This window comes from Phaenicophaeus curvirostris, chromosome 5, assembly GCF_032191515.1.
Source record: "Phaenicophaeus curvirostris isolate KB17595 chromosome 5, BPBGC_Pcur_1.0, whole genome shotgun sequence".
Lineage (NCBI taxonomy): Eukaryota > Metazoa > Chordata > Aves > Cuculiformes > Cuculidae > Phaenicophaeus > Phaenicophaeus curvirostris.
The window spans coordinates 68708817-68723128 of NC_091396.1; the positions used below are offsets into that span (position 1 = coordinate 68708817).

At 48.1% G+C, this 14312-nt stretch overlaps 2 protein-coding genes across 2 annotated transcripts in view; both read left to right on the top strand.

Moving 5' to 3' along the window:
• NIN (ninein) overlaps window positions 1-14312 on the top strand; it is a 179699-nt gene that overhangs the window by 97356 nt on the left and 68031 nt on the right. The window lies entirely within an intron of this gene.
• On the top strand, window positions 165-14254 carry RTRAF (RNA transcription, translation and transport factor). Its single transcript, XM_069856917.1, has 8 exons — window positions 165-280; window positions 3161-3285; window positions 4914-5013; window positions 6099-6185; window positions 7332-7420; window positions 9696-9764; window positions 13235-13283; window positions 13903-14254. The coding sequence occupies exons 1-8, from the start codon at window positions 220-222 to the stop codon at window positions 14055-14057; spliced, it is 735 nt and encodes a 244-aa protein (XP_069713018.1). The 5' UTR covers window positions 165-219; the 3' UTR covers window positions 14058-14254.

Consider the following 14312-nt stretch of genomic DNA (forward strand, 5'->3'; position numbering starts at 1 on the left):
GTCCTCTTCCTGCCCAGGCCCCGCCCCTTCCCCTCCGCCGCGTCATCAATTCCCGCCCCCTGGGGCGTTCCCGCTCTCTGATTGGCCGAGGCCGCTGCCGCTCGGCCAATGGACGCGCAGGACATGCGGTGGGGGCGGGGTCAGACCGCTCCTTCCGGTGTGGGGCCGCTCCTTCCGGTGCGCTCGGCTTCCGGCTGTCGGCGCGGAGGCGGCGCCGCCATGTTCCGCCGCAAGCTCTCGGCGCTCGATTACCACAACCCGGCCGGCTTCAACTGCAGGGGTGAGGGGGGCGATGATTAGCCACTGCCCTCCGGTATACCCTCCCTTCCCTCCGTTCTGCCCCCCCTCCTCTCCCCTCCGCCTCGTCCACCCCGTCCCCGTCCCTCTTGCTCACTCGCTCCCCCCCTCTGTGTGGCCTTTAAGGTCCCTTCCAACCTATCTCGTTCGGTGTTTCTGGGTGGATGTCCCGGCGCTGCTGTTCTGCAGGGAAAGCAGCTCGGGGCTGTTCAGCCTGGAGAAAAGAAGGCTCCATGGAGCTCTCAGAGCAGCTGCCGGCACTGAAAGGGGCTCCAGGAGAGCCGGGGAGGGGCTTTTTACAAGGGCCTGGAGGGATAGGACGAGGGGGAACGGCTTTAAATTGGAAGGGGGAAGGTTTAGATTAGACATCTAATGGGGAGGCCCTGGTGCAGGTTGCCCAGAGCAGGGGTGGCTGCCCCATCCCTGGAGGGGTTCAAGGCCAGGTTGGATGGGGCTTGGAATCATAGAATCATAGAATAACCAGGTTGGAAGAGACCCACCAGATCATCGAGTCCAACCATTCCTATCAGACACCAAACCATTCCTCTTAGCACCTCGTCCACCCGTGCCTTAAACACCTCCAGGGAAGGTGACTCAACCCCCTCCCTGGGCAGCCTCTGCCAGTGCCCAGTGACCCTTTCTGTGAAATACTTTTTCCTAATGTCCAGCCTAAACCTCCCCTGGCGGAGCTTGAGGCCATTAAATTGGAGCCCCTGATCCAGTGGGAGGTGTCCCTGCCCACGGCAGAGGGTGTAAGTGGGTGGGCTTGGAGGTCCCTTCCAACTCAAATGATTCTGTGTCCACTCTGCTCCCTCCTCCCCCACGTCTGCTGGGACAACAGGGAGGGTTATGGGTCTTCTGTGCGCTGCGTGTTAATGCAACCCAGAGTTTGGGCTGCCATGCTGTGCTTAGGCAAAATCCTGGCTTCCCACTAGGAAAATGGGGATCGGCAGGTGTTGCATGGGCGTTACATTGAAGTGAGGCAGTGGTGGGGCCCGGAAGGTCAGCGGCATCCTGGCTTGGATCAGCCGTGGTGTGGTTGGTAGGAGTAGAGAAGGTGATCATCCCGATGCCCTCAGCACTGGTGAGGCCAAATCCTGGGTTTGCTTTTGGATCTCTTGCTCCAGGTACGACACTGAGGGGCTGGAGCGTGTCCAGAGAAGGGAGCTGGGGAAGGGGCTGGAGAACAAGGATTATGAGAGGTTGCTGAGGGACCTGGGGTTGTTTAGCCTGGAGAAAAGGAGGCTGAGGGGAAACCTTGCCCCTGCCTGAAAGGAGATTGTAGCAAGGTGGATGTTGGTCTCTTCTCCCAAGTGACAGGTGTTAGGATGAGGAGAGATGGCCTCAAGATGCGCATGGAGAGCTTTAGAGTGGACATCAGGAAACATTCCTTTGTGGAAATGGTTCTCAGGCCCTGGCAGAGGCTGCCCAGGGTGGAGGTGGAGTCCCCATCCCTGGAAGTGTTTAAAAGATTGGTAGATGAGGTGCTCGGGGATCTGTTTTAGTAGTGGACGGGTATGGTTGGACTCGATCATCTCAGCAAATGATTCCATGATTCTGTGCAGTCAGTGTGCGCAATCTCTGTGGCTCTGTGAGGGTTTTGTAGGAGCAGAGTGAAAACAGAGATGTGATCCAGGGAAGTACAGTGTCACTTCATGCTTGGCCTCCTCGGAAGAGCCTCGGCTTACGCAGTGCGAGGGGCAGGAGCTGCATGTGACACAGGAACAGCCTTGGCCCTGGTGCCTGATGTGTTGTGGGCGAGAAGCAAAGCAGAGACGTGATGAACAAGAGCAGCCCAGTAAGGTGATCAGAGCTGGTTTTGAGCACGCTGATAGAGATTGGTCTTCTGATGCTTGATTTTTACAACACTTGACTTCTTATCTTGCTCAAAAGAACCCTGTAACGCATGTATTTATCCAGTGTGATCGTTTATAAGCTTCCAGTTGTCTGTTTAATAAGTTGTCCTTCCTTCAGTGCTTCTCGCTTTCTTTCAAGAGACATTGTCTGCTGGCATTTTTTCTTGTTGAATGAGTTGTAGTTAAAGTTCCTTTTTTTACTTAAAGGTTCATTTTATCAGCCCATAAGTTTTAAAAGGTTTTATTGATCTGTGTGTGACCGTGTCTCTGTTTCTTACAACACGCTCAATAAAAGGAGGGCACCTCTATTGCTTAGAAGATGCTTTCATGAAGCAGGTGGATCATTCTTGCCCTAATGGGTAAAACCAGCATGCTTAATCCACTCTGAGATATCACAGCTGAGTTTTAAGGGGTCCTAGAGCTGTAATCTGCTTGATCCAGGAGGAAATTCTGTCACTGAAGTGCAGGCGCAAGCTTCATGCAGCAGGAGTAGCTTTGTTTGAACTACAGCCTTTGTGTTGTGGAATTCCAGCTCCCAAATAACGAGATGTTGGGTCAACAGCAAGAAAAGTTGAGTCAGCAATGAAGGAAGAAAATGCCTTTGCCTAGTCATGGTTTGCGAGTGTTGCTGTTCGGGAGAGATGAAAGGTTAGCGCTATATCTGACATGTTTATCCAGATAACAGGGTCAGCAACTGAATGTCTCCATCAGTGTATTTTTAACTTTCCTTCTTCACTTAACCACAACAACTGTGTTTTCGATAAAAACGATCTGTTTACTGATGCCTTTTAGTGTAGTCAGTCAAGCAGAGCCAGTTTGAAGTGACATGAGAAATGGAGAACACTCTGTACTGAGTTCTGGTCGTACGTTGTCCTGGTTTACACGGTTTTAGTGTTAGGTAGATCTTTCTTTATGCTGAAATCTGAAAGCTCTCAGAAGCATCGGTGTTTATTTGTTTGAGTTGGAATTTTGCCCTTAGTTCTTGCTTTGTTTTCTTCTCCCAACAGATGAAACAGAATTCAGAAACTTTATCGTCTGGCTCGAAGACCAGAAAATCAGACATTACAAGATTGAAGACCGAGGGAATTTAAGAAACATACACAGCGATGACTGGCCCAAATCATTTGAAAAGGTATTTTGTTGTTTAAAATGCAGTTTTTAATTACGAAGAGGGCTTATGTAAAGGGTGATTGATCGTCGTTGGAGCAGTGAAATGTAAATTGTAGAATTGTAGAGAGGTTTGGGATGGAAGGGACCTTAAAGCCCATTCAGTCCCACCCCCTGCTATGAGCAGGGACACCTCCCTCTGGATCAGGTTGCTCAAAGCTCCATCCAACCTGGCCTTGAACCCCTCCAGGGATGGGGGAGGATAGACTGAATATTTGTCCTGTTTTGTGGACTTTTACCTTTCTAGACATTTGAATGTATTTTTGAGGCCAAACTCTCAGAGTTAAGATGGTAGAATGTTTTGTGCTTAGTTTTCGCTCAGCTGTGTTTTGCAGTAGGTGCTTTCCATCCTAATGTGTTTCTTTCCTGATTTGATTCAGCTCTGGAAGTAAACTGACTAGAAATAAAGAGCTTTATTTACATTAATGGTCCTTATGAACCAAAAGGAAAATGAATTAGGCTAATGTGCTCATAGACTTTGCCTGAGTGTGGAATAAAGCTACTGCAGCTCATCTCTTGTGATTTAGAGATGATTTTTCCCCCGCTAGAATGAAGCGTGGCAAGCAGCCATTGTTTTGTGAGTGATCTCCTGTGTGATCATGAGCATTTGGAGTCACCATGAGGCTATTGGGTCTTTCCCTCTCGGTTCCCAATTCCTTTCTCTCCAAACAGCCCTGAAAGGAGCTGAAAATGCTGCTCTGTGATGGTCAGTGCCCATTCATCTCACTTTTATTCCTGGAACCTCTTGCCTTGCTTGCTGCCCAGCAGGGCTGGAGTTGCAGTGCTTGTGCTGTGCAGGAGCCTAACATGTTCCGATGTCACGTACATAAGTGTTTGTGGCATTAGAATTACTGGCTGCTGATGCTGTTGTGGGGTCAGTGGTGTCTTTCTTGGCTTGACCAAACTGTCCTTCTCTGTGTGTCCTTCTCTCTAGTTCCTGATGCCCCTTCCCTCCAGCTCCTGCTGCTGGAGCCGAGACTGTGTGACGCTTCCCTCTTCTTCCCCAGCCGAGGGGTGCAGCAGAACATCTCTGTGCCCTGGGCTGGGCTGCGTCCTCTGCTCCAGCCTCACAAGAGCAGAGGCGGTGTCCTAGCCACACGTTGTCCTCTCTTCTTGTACACTAAGCAAGGGAAAATGACTTCTGCCCCTTAGAGTTCTCTGATACCAGTATCATGAAAGCCTTGGGTAGTTTCATTCTTCCTTCCTGCTTTAGATGGGAAGTTTTTGCTATAATTTGTTCTCTGAACCTCCCCTTGTCCCCACTTACTTCGAAAATGAACGGGGAGCAAAGAAAAGGGTATTTTGGTTTCTCTGGTTGCGGTTTGACAATACCATGAATAATGTTCATTAAAAAGTAGGCGTCCTTGCTAAATGGCAAACCCGAGTTAATGGTGGGTTGGAGCGCTCTAAAATGTCTCAGATGGATGAGATGCCACAGCAGGACATTTAGCTACGATGCTTCTTGTTCTTTGCTATCTTCTAACAGTTGTGAGGTTTATGGGAATGGGAGGGTTTGCAGACCAGTTCTGTGCTCTGACCTAATTCCTACATGTCAATAACTCCTGTTTCTCCTCTTCTCCCTTTACTCCACAGTACATGAAGGATGTGAACTGTCCTTTCAAGGTACAGGAACGACAAGAAACAGTGGACTGGCTTCTCGGCTTAGCAGTTAGGCTGGAGTACGGGGATAATGGTATGACTGAATTCATTTAGTATTTCAAACTGGTAGCGTAACGTGGTTTTCTGTTTGATTTTTGTGAAATATTCATCCAATTAAGACAATGTCAAAAGTCTGTGTTGTTTTATTTCTTAAATACAATGTTGTCTGCTTAATTTTGCATGATATTCAAATGTGAGGTGATTCTCAGCTCCTGTGGGACAGTACTTGCATTTATTACTTCTGGATATAGCAATCCCCATTGTATATATTTCTACTCTCCTCCCTGTGGGATTGCCTCTTTGGGAACTTAGTCTAAAGTCCATTAAATGCATTTTCTTTAGTACTACATTTATTGGAATGAGTTATTCTTAGACCCTTGTTTCACAGGGAGTAGATCCAGAACTCTGGGGAACTAGGGCAAGGTCATGAAGTTGAGTTATATCTCCAAAGTCAGCAGCATTTTCTTTTCCTTACAGTGAGAGTGCAGATACAGACGTAATTACTGGTGGCAGACACTGTAAGAGCCAAAGAACTCTTTTCCATTACTTTTAATTCCTGTGGGGCAGACCTCTGCCCGGGACAAGGATGAGATATAAATACCTGCAGTCTGTAGAGCTGGTTCTCAGTCCCTCGTGGTGGAGAACATGAGCTCCCTGTGACATGAGGATGGGGAGCCAGGAGATCCCATCCTCAAGGGCTTGCAAAACTCCTTTGTGGATTGTAAATAAATGCTGTGGTCTGTAAAACAAAGCCTTGACTGGAAGTGTATTACTCGCTGATCAGAAACAACATCAATCTGTAGTTCTTGAGCTCTGCTGATTGAGGCAGGGAGCCAGTGCTGGCTGAACTGGTGGGTTTAAAAGCAGCACAACTGTTAAGGTGCAGCTTGTTCAGTGCTCTGGGATGAAGACTGTAGGCAGAGGCTTAATCAAGAACATAATGCCCTACGGAAGTAGAACAGCAGCCTTTGGGGAGCTCCAAAACATCAGCATATTAGCCCAGAGGGCTCTTGGGCAGTTACCACACCCCAAAAATACAGTTATCACAAACTGCAGCGTGGCTCTAAACCTTTTGTCCTTGGCTTTAATGGTGTTCATGCCTGCTTCTTGTTTTAACAGCCGACAAGTATAAGGATTCTACCCCCGATGGTGCTAAAAACACTGACAATACAGCAAAAAATGCAGAACCGCTGATTAACTTGGATGGTAAGTGCACAGTGACTGACTGCATAGGTGCATCGTGTATGGATGTGTTCTGCAGCCTGTTCTGTTGTGGTGCTGGGATACATGTAACTTGTTAAAGCCCCATTTAAAGCTTTAGGAATGCAGAGTTCATATATTTTTTTACTGCTGGCTGAAACTGCCTCTTTATCAACAGCGTTTTGAGTTATGTTGAGTTGTTTGTGCTTAACTGCATTCCTTCTAAAGGGGAAAGGGACTACTCCATAGGGGATCCCAGGTGGAGTTGCACTGATGCAGAGCTTTTCCTGTTGAGGAAAGGAAGGGACAGAGAGGAGAACCTTTCCCAGCAGAATGAGGTGCCTGGAAACTTGATCAGATGGGAGATAAATTGGGAGGGCTTTTATCAGGCAATGAGGAAGCGGCTGAAGGGTGTTGACCTTAACAGCTTTGCAGAGAGTTTTATAAAACATTGACCACACAAGTCCTGGCTGCCCCCTCCCTGGAGGCTGGATGGGGCTATGAGCAACCTGATCCAGTGAGAGGTGTCCCTTCCCATGGCAGGGAGTGGAACTGGATGGACTTTGAGGTGCCTTCCACCCCAAACCATTCCATGGGTAGCTCAGGAAACTTGATGGCAGGGTGTCTACTTCAGTGCCATCACGTACTGCATGTTGGCTCGGTCTTCCCCAGCTGCACCTCTCATAACTATCTTTTTTTTGACTGCTAGGTGCATTCACAATAAATGGAAGTGGTGGAAAATAGCTACTAAAATCAACCCTAAATCCCCCAAGTCTTCTCTCATTGCTCTTTCTATAAAAAGACGGTTGGACGCTGGTTCTGCCCTCACCCAACAGGCCCATTTCTGCTCCGCAGTGATGGAGAGATTTATAAAAGAGAATACCTGCATGTAGTTGGCTTTGTTTTTAAAGGCTTAATGCAGGTTTCCTGTGTGGTAGGACACATGCCATGTGTTTGGCATTGAAAGCAACGCTGTTTGTGCTTGGATGGTGTTCTGCAACCTGGTTCCGAAGCATTGTGCCCAGATCAAGTAGTTGCTCACTGCTCTGTGTCCATGGCCTTGTTCTTACTCGAGAGCAGGCAAGGAAGCCGACTCTGTCTGTTGGGGACAGTTAAACTCACTTATTTTTTTAATGCTGATTATTTTTACAGTGAATAATCCTGATTTCAAGGCTGGAGTGATGGCTTTAGCTAATCTCCTTCAAATTCAGCGACATGATGACTACCTGGTAATGCTTAAGGTGAGTTGCACAAGTTTTCAGAGCTCCTTTCTTCTTTCTCTTCCCCACTGACTGTCTGTGTGGGGAGTTTGTCATCAGCAAACTTGGTTTGGACACCCTGGGATGGATGCTTAGGGAAGGCCAAAGGGTGGAAGATCACAAACATCTGGCCAGACCTTGGCCAGAGTGAGCAGAGAGATTTGGAGTCTTTTTTGTGTTGGGGTGTTGATTGGCAGCGGCTGAACGTGAGCCAGCAGTGGCCTGGGTGGCCGAGGAGGCCAATGGCATCTTGGCTTGTATCAGCCGTGGTGTGGCCAGCAGGAGAGGGAAGTGGTTCTGCCCCTGGACTCGGCACTGGTGAGGTCACACCTCGAATCCTGGGGTCAGTTATGGTCCCTCACTCCAAGATGGACATTGAGGGGCTGGAGAGTGTCCAGCAAAGGGAGCGGAGCTGGGGAAGGGGCTGGAGGACAAGGGTTATGAGAGGCGGCTGAGGGTCCTGGGGTTGCTTAGCCTGGAGAAAAGGAGTCTGAGGGGAGACCTAAGCACTGTCTACAACTGCCTGAAAGGAGGTTGTGGAGAGGTGGGTGCTGGGCTCTTCTCCGAAGTACCAGACAATGGGACGAGAAGAAACGGCCTCAAGTTGCACCAGGGCAAGTTCATCCCTAGAGGGGTTTAAAAGCTGGGTAGGTGAGGTGTTCAGGGATCTGGTTTAGTAGTGGACGGGTGTAGTTGGACTCCATCTCAAGGTCTTTTCCAACCAAACAATTCTATGATATTACAATTAGAATTTGGCAAGTTGATCAGAAAGCACCCATGTAACATGGCTTTATATCCTTTTCCTAATGCAGAACACACTCGAAATTCTTATACAGGGTCTGGTTTCGCTGCTCGAATCCAAAGTCCTTATTAAATAATCTTCTTGTCCAGCCTGCTCCCTTCAGTTAAAGATTGCTAGAAGTATTCAGTGGTAACTTTCTCATATCATTTAAACTTTAATCACCACCAAACCCAGGAGAGATCCTGGGGGAGAAGATGAAGCAGTAAGGCTGCTGCCGTCACATTTGGCTGCTCATCAGGCAACGTCTGAGGAATGTGTTTGACAGATCCTGTTCTTTCTGGTAGAAAGTCTGCCTGCGTGGTATTCCTGCAGTTATTTTTAGAGGCATTTAAAGCTGTAGGTTTTGGTAACCGAATTCTGATATGATTTCATGCTATGTACTGGAGCCAGTGAAAACGGATGAGCAGCAGGATTGTTAAAATCAAGGCTGTTCTTGTTCCTGTATCTAAAATAATTCCTTTCTGCTCTCATTCGTAATAAAACCCGGGTGGTGCTGCCTTGCTCCAGGTTTCTCTACGTCTGGAAGATGGTTTAGCACCCATTAAAGATGCCAGTGGTGCGATTTCCTTCCTGAAAAAACTGTGTTGCTGCACCTTTAAAGGTGTGTGACCTCCGAAAGATAACAGTGGTGCTGCTGCTTTGGAATTGCCGTCAGCTTGTTGTAGAAATCGCACGCTTTCTTGGCTGTTCTGCAGTTTCTGGTCTGGTAGTGGGTGAAATTAAGAGCGTAATGTCCTTGTCTCTTCTGGATACACTGCTTCCCACAGAGACAACATCCACTGCTTTCAGAGAGCAATGATGTTTGGATAGGTTACACAGAATGGTTTCAGTTGGAAAAGAGCTTTAAATTCCTTGAGTCCAACCGCTGAACCAGCGCTCCTAAGTCTGCCACCAGACCATGTCCCAAAGTAGGACATCTGCCTGTCTTTTAAACACCTCCAGGCAGGGGGACTCAGCCACCTTGTTGGGCAGCCTTTTCCACTGCCTGACAACCCTTTCAGTAAAGACATTCCTCCTGATATCCAACTTAACTGTCCCCGGCACATCTTGAGGCCATTCCCTCTTATCCTATCGCCTGTCACTTGAGAGAAGAGACCAGCACCCACCTCGCTACAGCCTCCTTTCAGACAGTTGTAGACAGTGGTATGGTCTCCCCTCAGCCTCCTTTTCTCCAGGCTGAACAGCCCAGCTCCCCCAGCTGCAGCTCGTAAGGGAGCATTCGATCCCCTCATCCGTGTACTTGATAAAGATGTGAAACAGAACCAGCCCCACTGCTGAGCCCCAGGGACGCCACGTAAGGTTTAAGGTCTGGAAGAGTTTTCCAGAAAGCCTTTCACAGACCTGTGGGTTTGAGGTTACGCTGGGTTATAACATTGTTCTCCCTTTCTGCTGGAGCTGCTGAGAAATGTATCGAGACATCAATTAATTCCTTTCCTCTTCAAATGTTTCTCCTAGGCCATTCGCATTTTGGTTCAGGAGCGCCTGACGCAGGACGCCATAGCGAAGGCCACCCAGTCCAAGGAGGTGCGTGCACACACGGCATCGCTCTGCTGTTCATTGCTCCGTATCAAGTGAAGGCCTGTTGGTGGAAATACCTACAGGCTCTGTCAAAACCAGTTCTGGTTAAACGCTTTGCTTAAGGTGGTGGAAACTTGCTTTATCGTCACCGTCCTGATTGTATAAGGCCCAGAGGATTACGGAGAGTCTAAAAAGCTCTTTTTCTTTCAGCTGAATGCGAATGTATGTACTCGTATGATCTGTCATGTAAAGGGCTGTTCTCCTGTCTTCGGGCCCTTGTTAGGCTGCACGTGGAGTCCAGTTTTGGTCCCCGCTACACAAAAAAGATGCATCCAGGCTGGATAGGGTGCAGGGAAGGGGTACTGAGATGATCGGAGGGCTGGGAAGCCTTCCACATGAAGTAAGACCAAGATTGCTGTGTTTGTTCAGCCTTGAGAGGAGAAGGCTTAGGGGAGACCTTTACCATGTTCCAGTACGTAAAGAATGTCTGGCAAGAGGATGGAGACTCCCTTCTTCTGAGGAGTTGCATGGAAAAGATAACAGGTCATGGGTACAACTTGCCCCTGGGGAAATTCCTATTGGATTCCAGAAGCAAATTTTTCCCCGTGAGAACAGTTAAACATTGGAATCGCCTCCCCAGGGAGGTGGTGGATTCCTCAGCACCGGACGCTTTTAAGGCTCAGCTTGACAAGGTGCTGGGTGCTTGTTTAAACTCTAGGCCACGTAAAAAGGTTGGATCAGATGGTCCTTGAGGTCCTTTCCAACCTGGCATCCTGTGATCCCATGTTTGCTAGCAGATGGCCCTCACTGTTCAGTGCACCAGGCCTGCAGCGTGAGAAGAAATTAATGACCTAGCTTTTTCTCAGAGTCGGCAGCGCAGGCTGTATAAACAGGTTGAAGAATTCCTTGTATGGAGTGTTTTGCTTCATATGCACACCTCGTATGTGGTTAAGGAATGGGATGTTGGATGTTCAACTTCCAACTCTTCCCTCTCTCCTTCCCCAAAAAGGGAAATGGTGAAGGAAACTCCTGCACTTAAACCTCAGGCTTTGCAGAATCAGTTTCTAACCCCACACAGCCCATTTGTAAGAGGTTCCAGGGAACGGCTGTGTGTTTTCCAGATTGTCATTTCTTAAAACAACCCAGTTCACCAGCTCTTCTCTCTGGCATCTGGCACAGCAGCTGGTGGCACGGGGTCTTGGCACAGCCCGGGGAGGCAGCCTCTTCTGCCCTGCAGGTGAACGTTTAGATGTGTCCCTGTAAAGCATCTGGATCCTCTCAAAGTGTGCGAGTCCCTTCATCTTCTCTGGCAGCTGCTCGCAGCAGTCACGCTTTATTTATTATCTTAATGTGGCTTATGGTGTTTATGAAGTGGCAACTGCGTGTGCTCTGGGTTGCAGCTCAGCGATTGTCAGAAGCCTTGGAGCTGCAAACCAAAGCTTTGGTCTCGTCTATCTATAAAACCATTAAAAGAGCAGGAAAACATGAAAGAAGCTGTGGCTGCTGTAGGTATTTCAGGTTCTATAACTGATGTTACTAAAAAACAATTTGTTTACATCGATGCTGGCTTGAGGGGATGAAGGTTGACTTGGGGCCTTGAGCCACCGGCTCCAGTGGGAGGTGTCCCTGCCCAGGGCAGAGCTTGGGACTGGATGGGCTTTAAGGTCCTTTCCAACCCAAACCATTCCATGATTCTATGAAAGTGGGATTTGCTGAGCTTGGTAGAAGTAGTTTCTGTGAGGAACAGTGGATTTTTTTCCTGACCAATAACTGTTTGGATTCAATAGGTTTTCAAAGCACGGTTGGGTCTGAGGTTGGACTGTCACTGAGTGCCATCTGTGTCCCTGGGAGTGAATTCTTTTTGGGAATTCTGTGTTTCAGGTGAGGTGGAGGAAAGGCAGAGGTTGGCAGCAGGAAAATAGCTTTCTCTGTCCCGTCAGGGATCACCAGCATCGCAATATACCAGAGCAATGTTGAAAATACCTTAAAAGCAGAGAGGCAGATGGGTTGCAGGATAGAAAGGGAGGCAAAATCAGCCTCTGCTGCTGATTTTGACTCTCCTAAATAGCAGCTGGTGACACTTTGTTTATAAACCTGTTCCCAGGGTCAAGGCTTATGAATTTTTCACTGCTGCGTTGTAGATAACTGACTATACAGAACGTCCTGATTTGCATTCTTGGCAGTATTGAGTGGGGAAGAGATAAAGTAGACACAGAAATGTTTTTAACTGAAGGGTATGTACGAGGACTGTGCTGAGGGATCCGATATGGCTGTGCTTTGGGTTTAAATGTACCAAATGAAATGAGGTTTATCTTAGAATCATGGAATGGTTTGGGTTGGAAGGGACCTTAAAGCCCAGCCTCTTCCACCCCTGCCATGGGCAGGGACACCTCCCACTGGATCAGGGGCTCCAAGCCCCGTCCAACCTGGCCTTGAACACCTCCTTGGACAACCCGTGCTAGGGCCTCACCACCCTCGTCGTGAAGAATTCCTTCCTCATGTCTAATCTTCCCCCTTCCAATTTAAAGCCATTCCCACTCATCCTATTACTCCATGTCCTGGTAAAAGCCCCTCCCCAGCTTTCCTGGAGCCCCTTTCAGTACTGGAAGCTGCTCTAAGGTCTCCTCTCAGAGCCTTCTCTTCTCCAGGCTGAACAACCCCAACTCTCTCAGCCTGTCTTCATGGCAGAGCTGCTCCAGCCCTTGGATCATCTTTGTGACCTTCTCAGGACCTGTTCCAATGTTCTATATTATTCTCACGCTGGGGATTCCAGAACTGGACCCAGGACTCTAGGCGAGGCCGAGCAGAGCAGAGCAGAGGGACAGAATCCCCTTCCTTGCCCTGCTGGCCACGCTCCTTTGGATGCAGCCCAGGACACGGTTGGCACTTGTACTGTCCTAACAGAGCAAGTGTTTAGAAAATTGAGTGTTTAGCTTTATTCCTAAGCTTAACTACTTGAGAATGGGCTTCTAGGGATTCTGATGAAGCTTGCAAGTTCAGTGCTCGAGAACCCCACTTGATTACAGAGAACTTTTACAACTGTCTCATCCGCCTGCGCTTGGAGAGCTGGCAGCTGCTTAAAGGTGACAGTTCCCAAGAAAGCCTCGTTTGTGTGTGCTTTTTGTTCGTTTGGGTAGCGATGCTGCAGGGTCGGGTGTTCTCTCGCAGTGCTGTGTTAGCCTTTTAAGGACTGAACATGAGCAGTGTGCATCCAGCGGGGCTCGCTTGGCAAGTGGGGATTAGTAAAGCACCGAGATCTTTCTTCATTATTACTCTGGGGTTGATATTTCAGGGCATAAAGGCACTCGTGTAATCAAGTGTGATGGGTTTTTGGAGTTGTCTCATGTGTCTAAACAGAAACTGAAATGTCTTCTCTGCAATTACCCGCTGTAGTACTTGGTTTTGTTTCCCAAATGTGCAAAATGACATTTTTACTTACATTTAACAAGCTTTTTTTTTTTTTTTTCTTTTTAAAGGGCTTGCCTGTTGCTTTGGAAAAGCACATTCTTGGGTTTGACACAGGAGGTAAGCAGTTCTTTTAATGTTGCTTTTTAATAGGGACATTTGCCTTTGACGAAGTGTATTACCGTCAAATACAGACAGTAAAAAAGCCTGTAGAGAAAAGAATTGCTCCCTTCCAGCTTGTTATTTACGAGTGCTCCCCAGCAGTTTGTTTTGGAACAGAAGAGCATAAATCTTTCACTGTGGAATATGTTGTTGCAGAGTAATGTTTAAGTAATGACATTTAACGGCAGCGGAAGGAATGCGTCTCGTTCCTGTCGTCTTGCAAGTCTGGCTCCTGCCAGCAGAGGCCCTCTGTGCTGCTTCCGTGGGTTTTAGCTCCAGAACTGACCTCACATCTAATCAGAGCTGGGACCCCGTTGATTAGTTTGTAAGGAATACCCAGATGACCTGGGATTCTGCTTCTCTGGCTTCGCTCTTGCCCCACGTGCACCTAAATGAATCAAAATGCTTCGTACTGACCCAGCTCGGCTGCTAGAAGCTCACAAGGTGTTGCAGAGCGTTGTTCCTTATTCCAGCATGTAATCCCCAAGCAGAACACAGGCTTAGATTAAGTGTTTCTCAAACGCTTTGTATCAGATGACAATGCTTGATGCGACTTCTCTTTCTGCACCTCGCCCAGATGCTGTTATCAACGAGGCTGCCCAGATTCTCCGCCTGCTGCATATAGAGGAGCTCCGAGAGCTGCAGACGAAAATCAACGAAGCAATTGTAGCAGTTCAGGCCATCATTGCTGACCCCAAGACGGACCACAGACTGGGGAAAGTGGGGAGATGAGCAGCTCAAAGCTTTTTGCCTCGTGTGTAGTTAAGTTAGTTCCTCATCGTACTCTGTGAAACACCCTGGCATGCAGTTTAAAATGGCATTATTTTACCATTTTGAAAGGAGACAGGAGTTGGAATTCTGACTTCTGACAAATCATCATCTTTCTTTGAAATAAATGAAGCTGGGGGAAATAGAATTAATGAGAACAATTTGTCTGAGTTGGCAAAAGTGACTTTTTCATTGTGTTTGGCTTTATGTGGAAGAGGG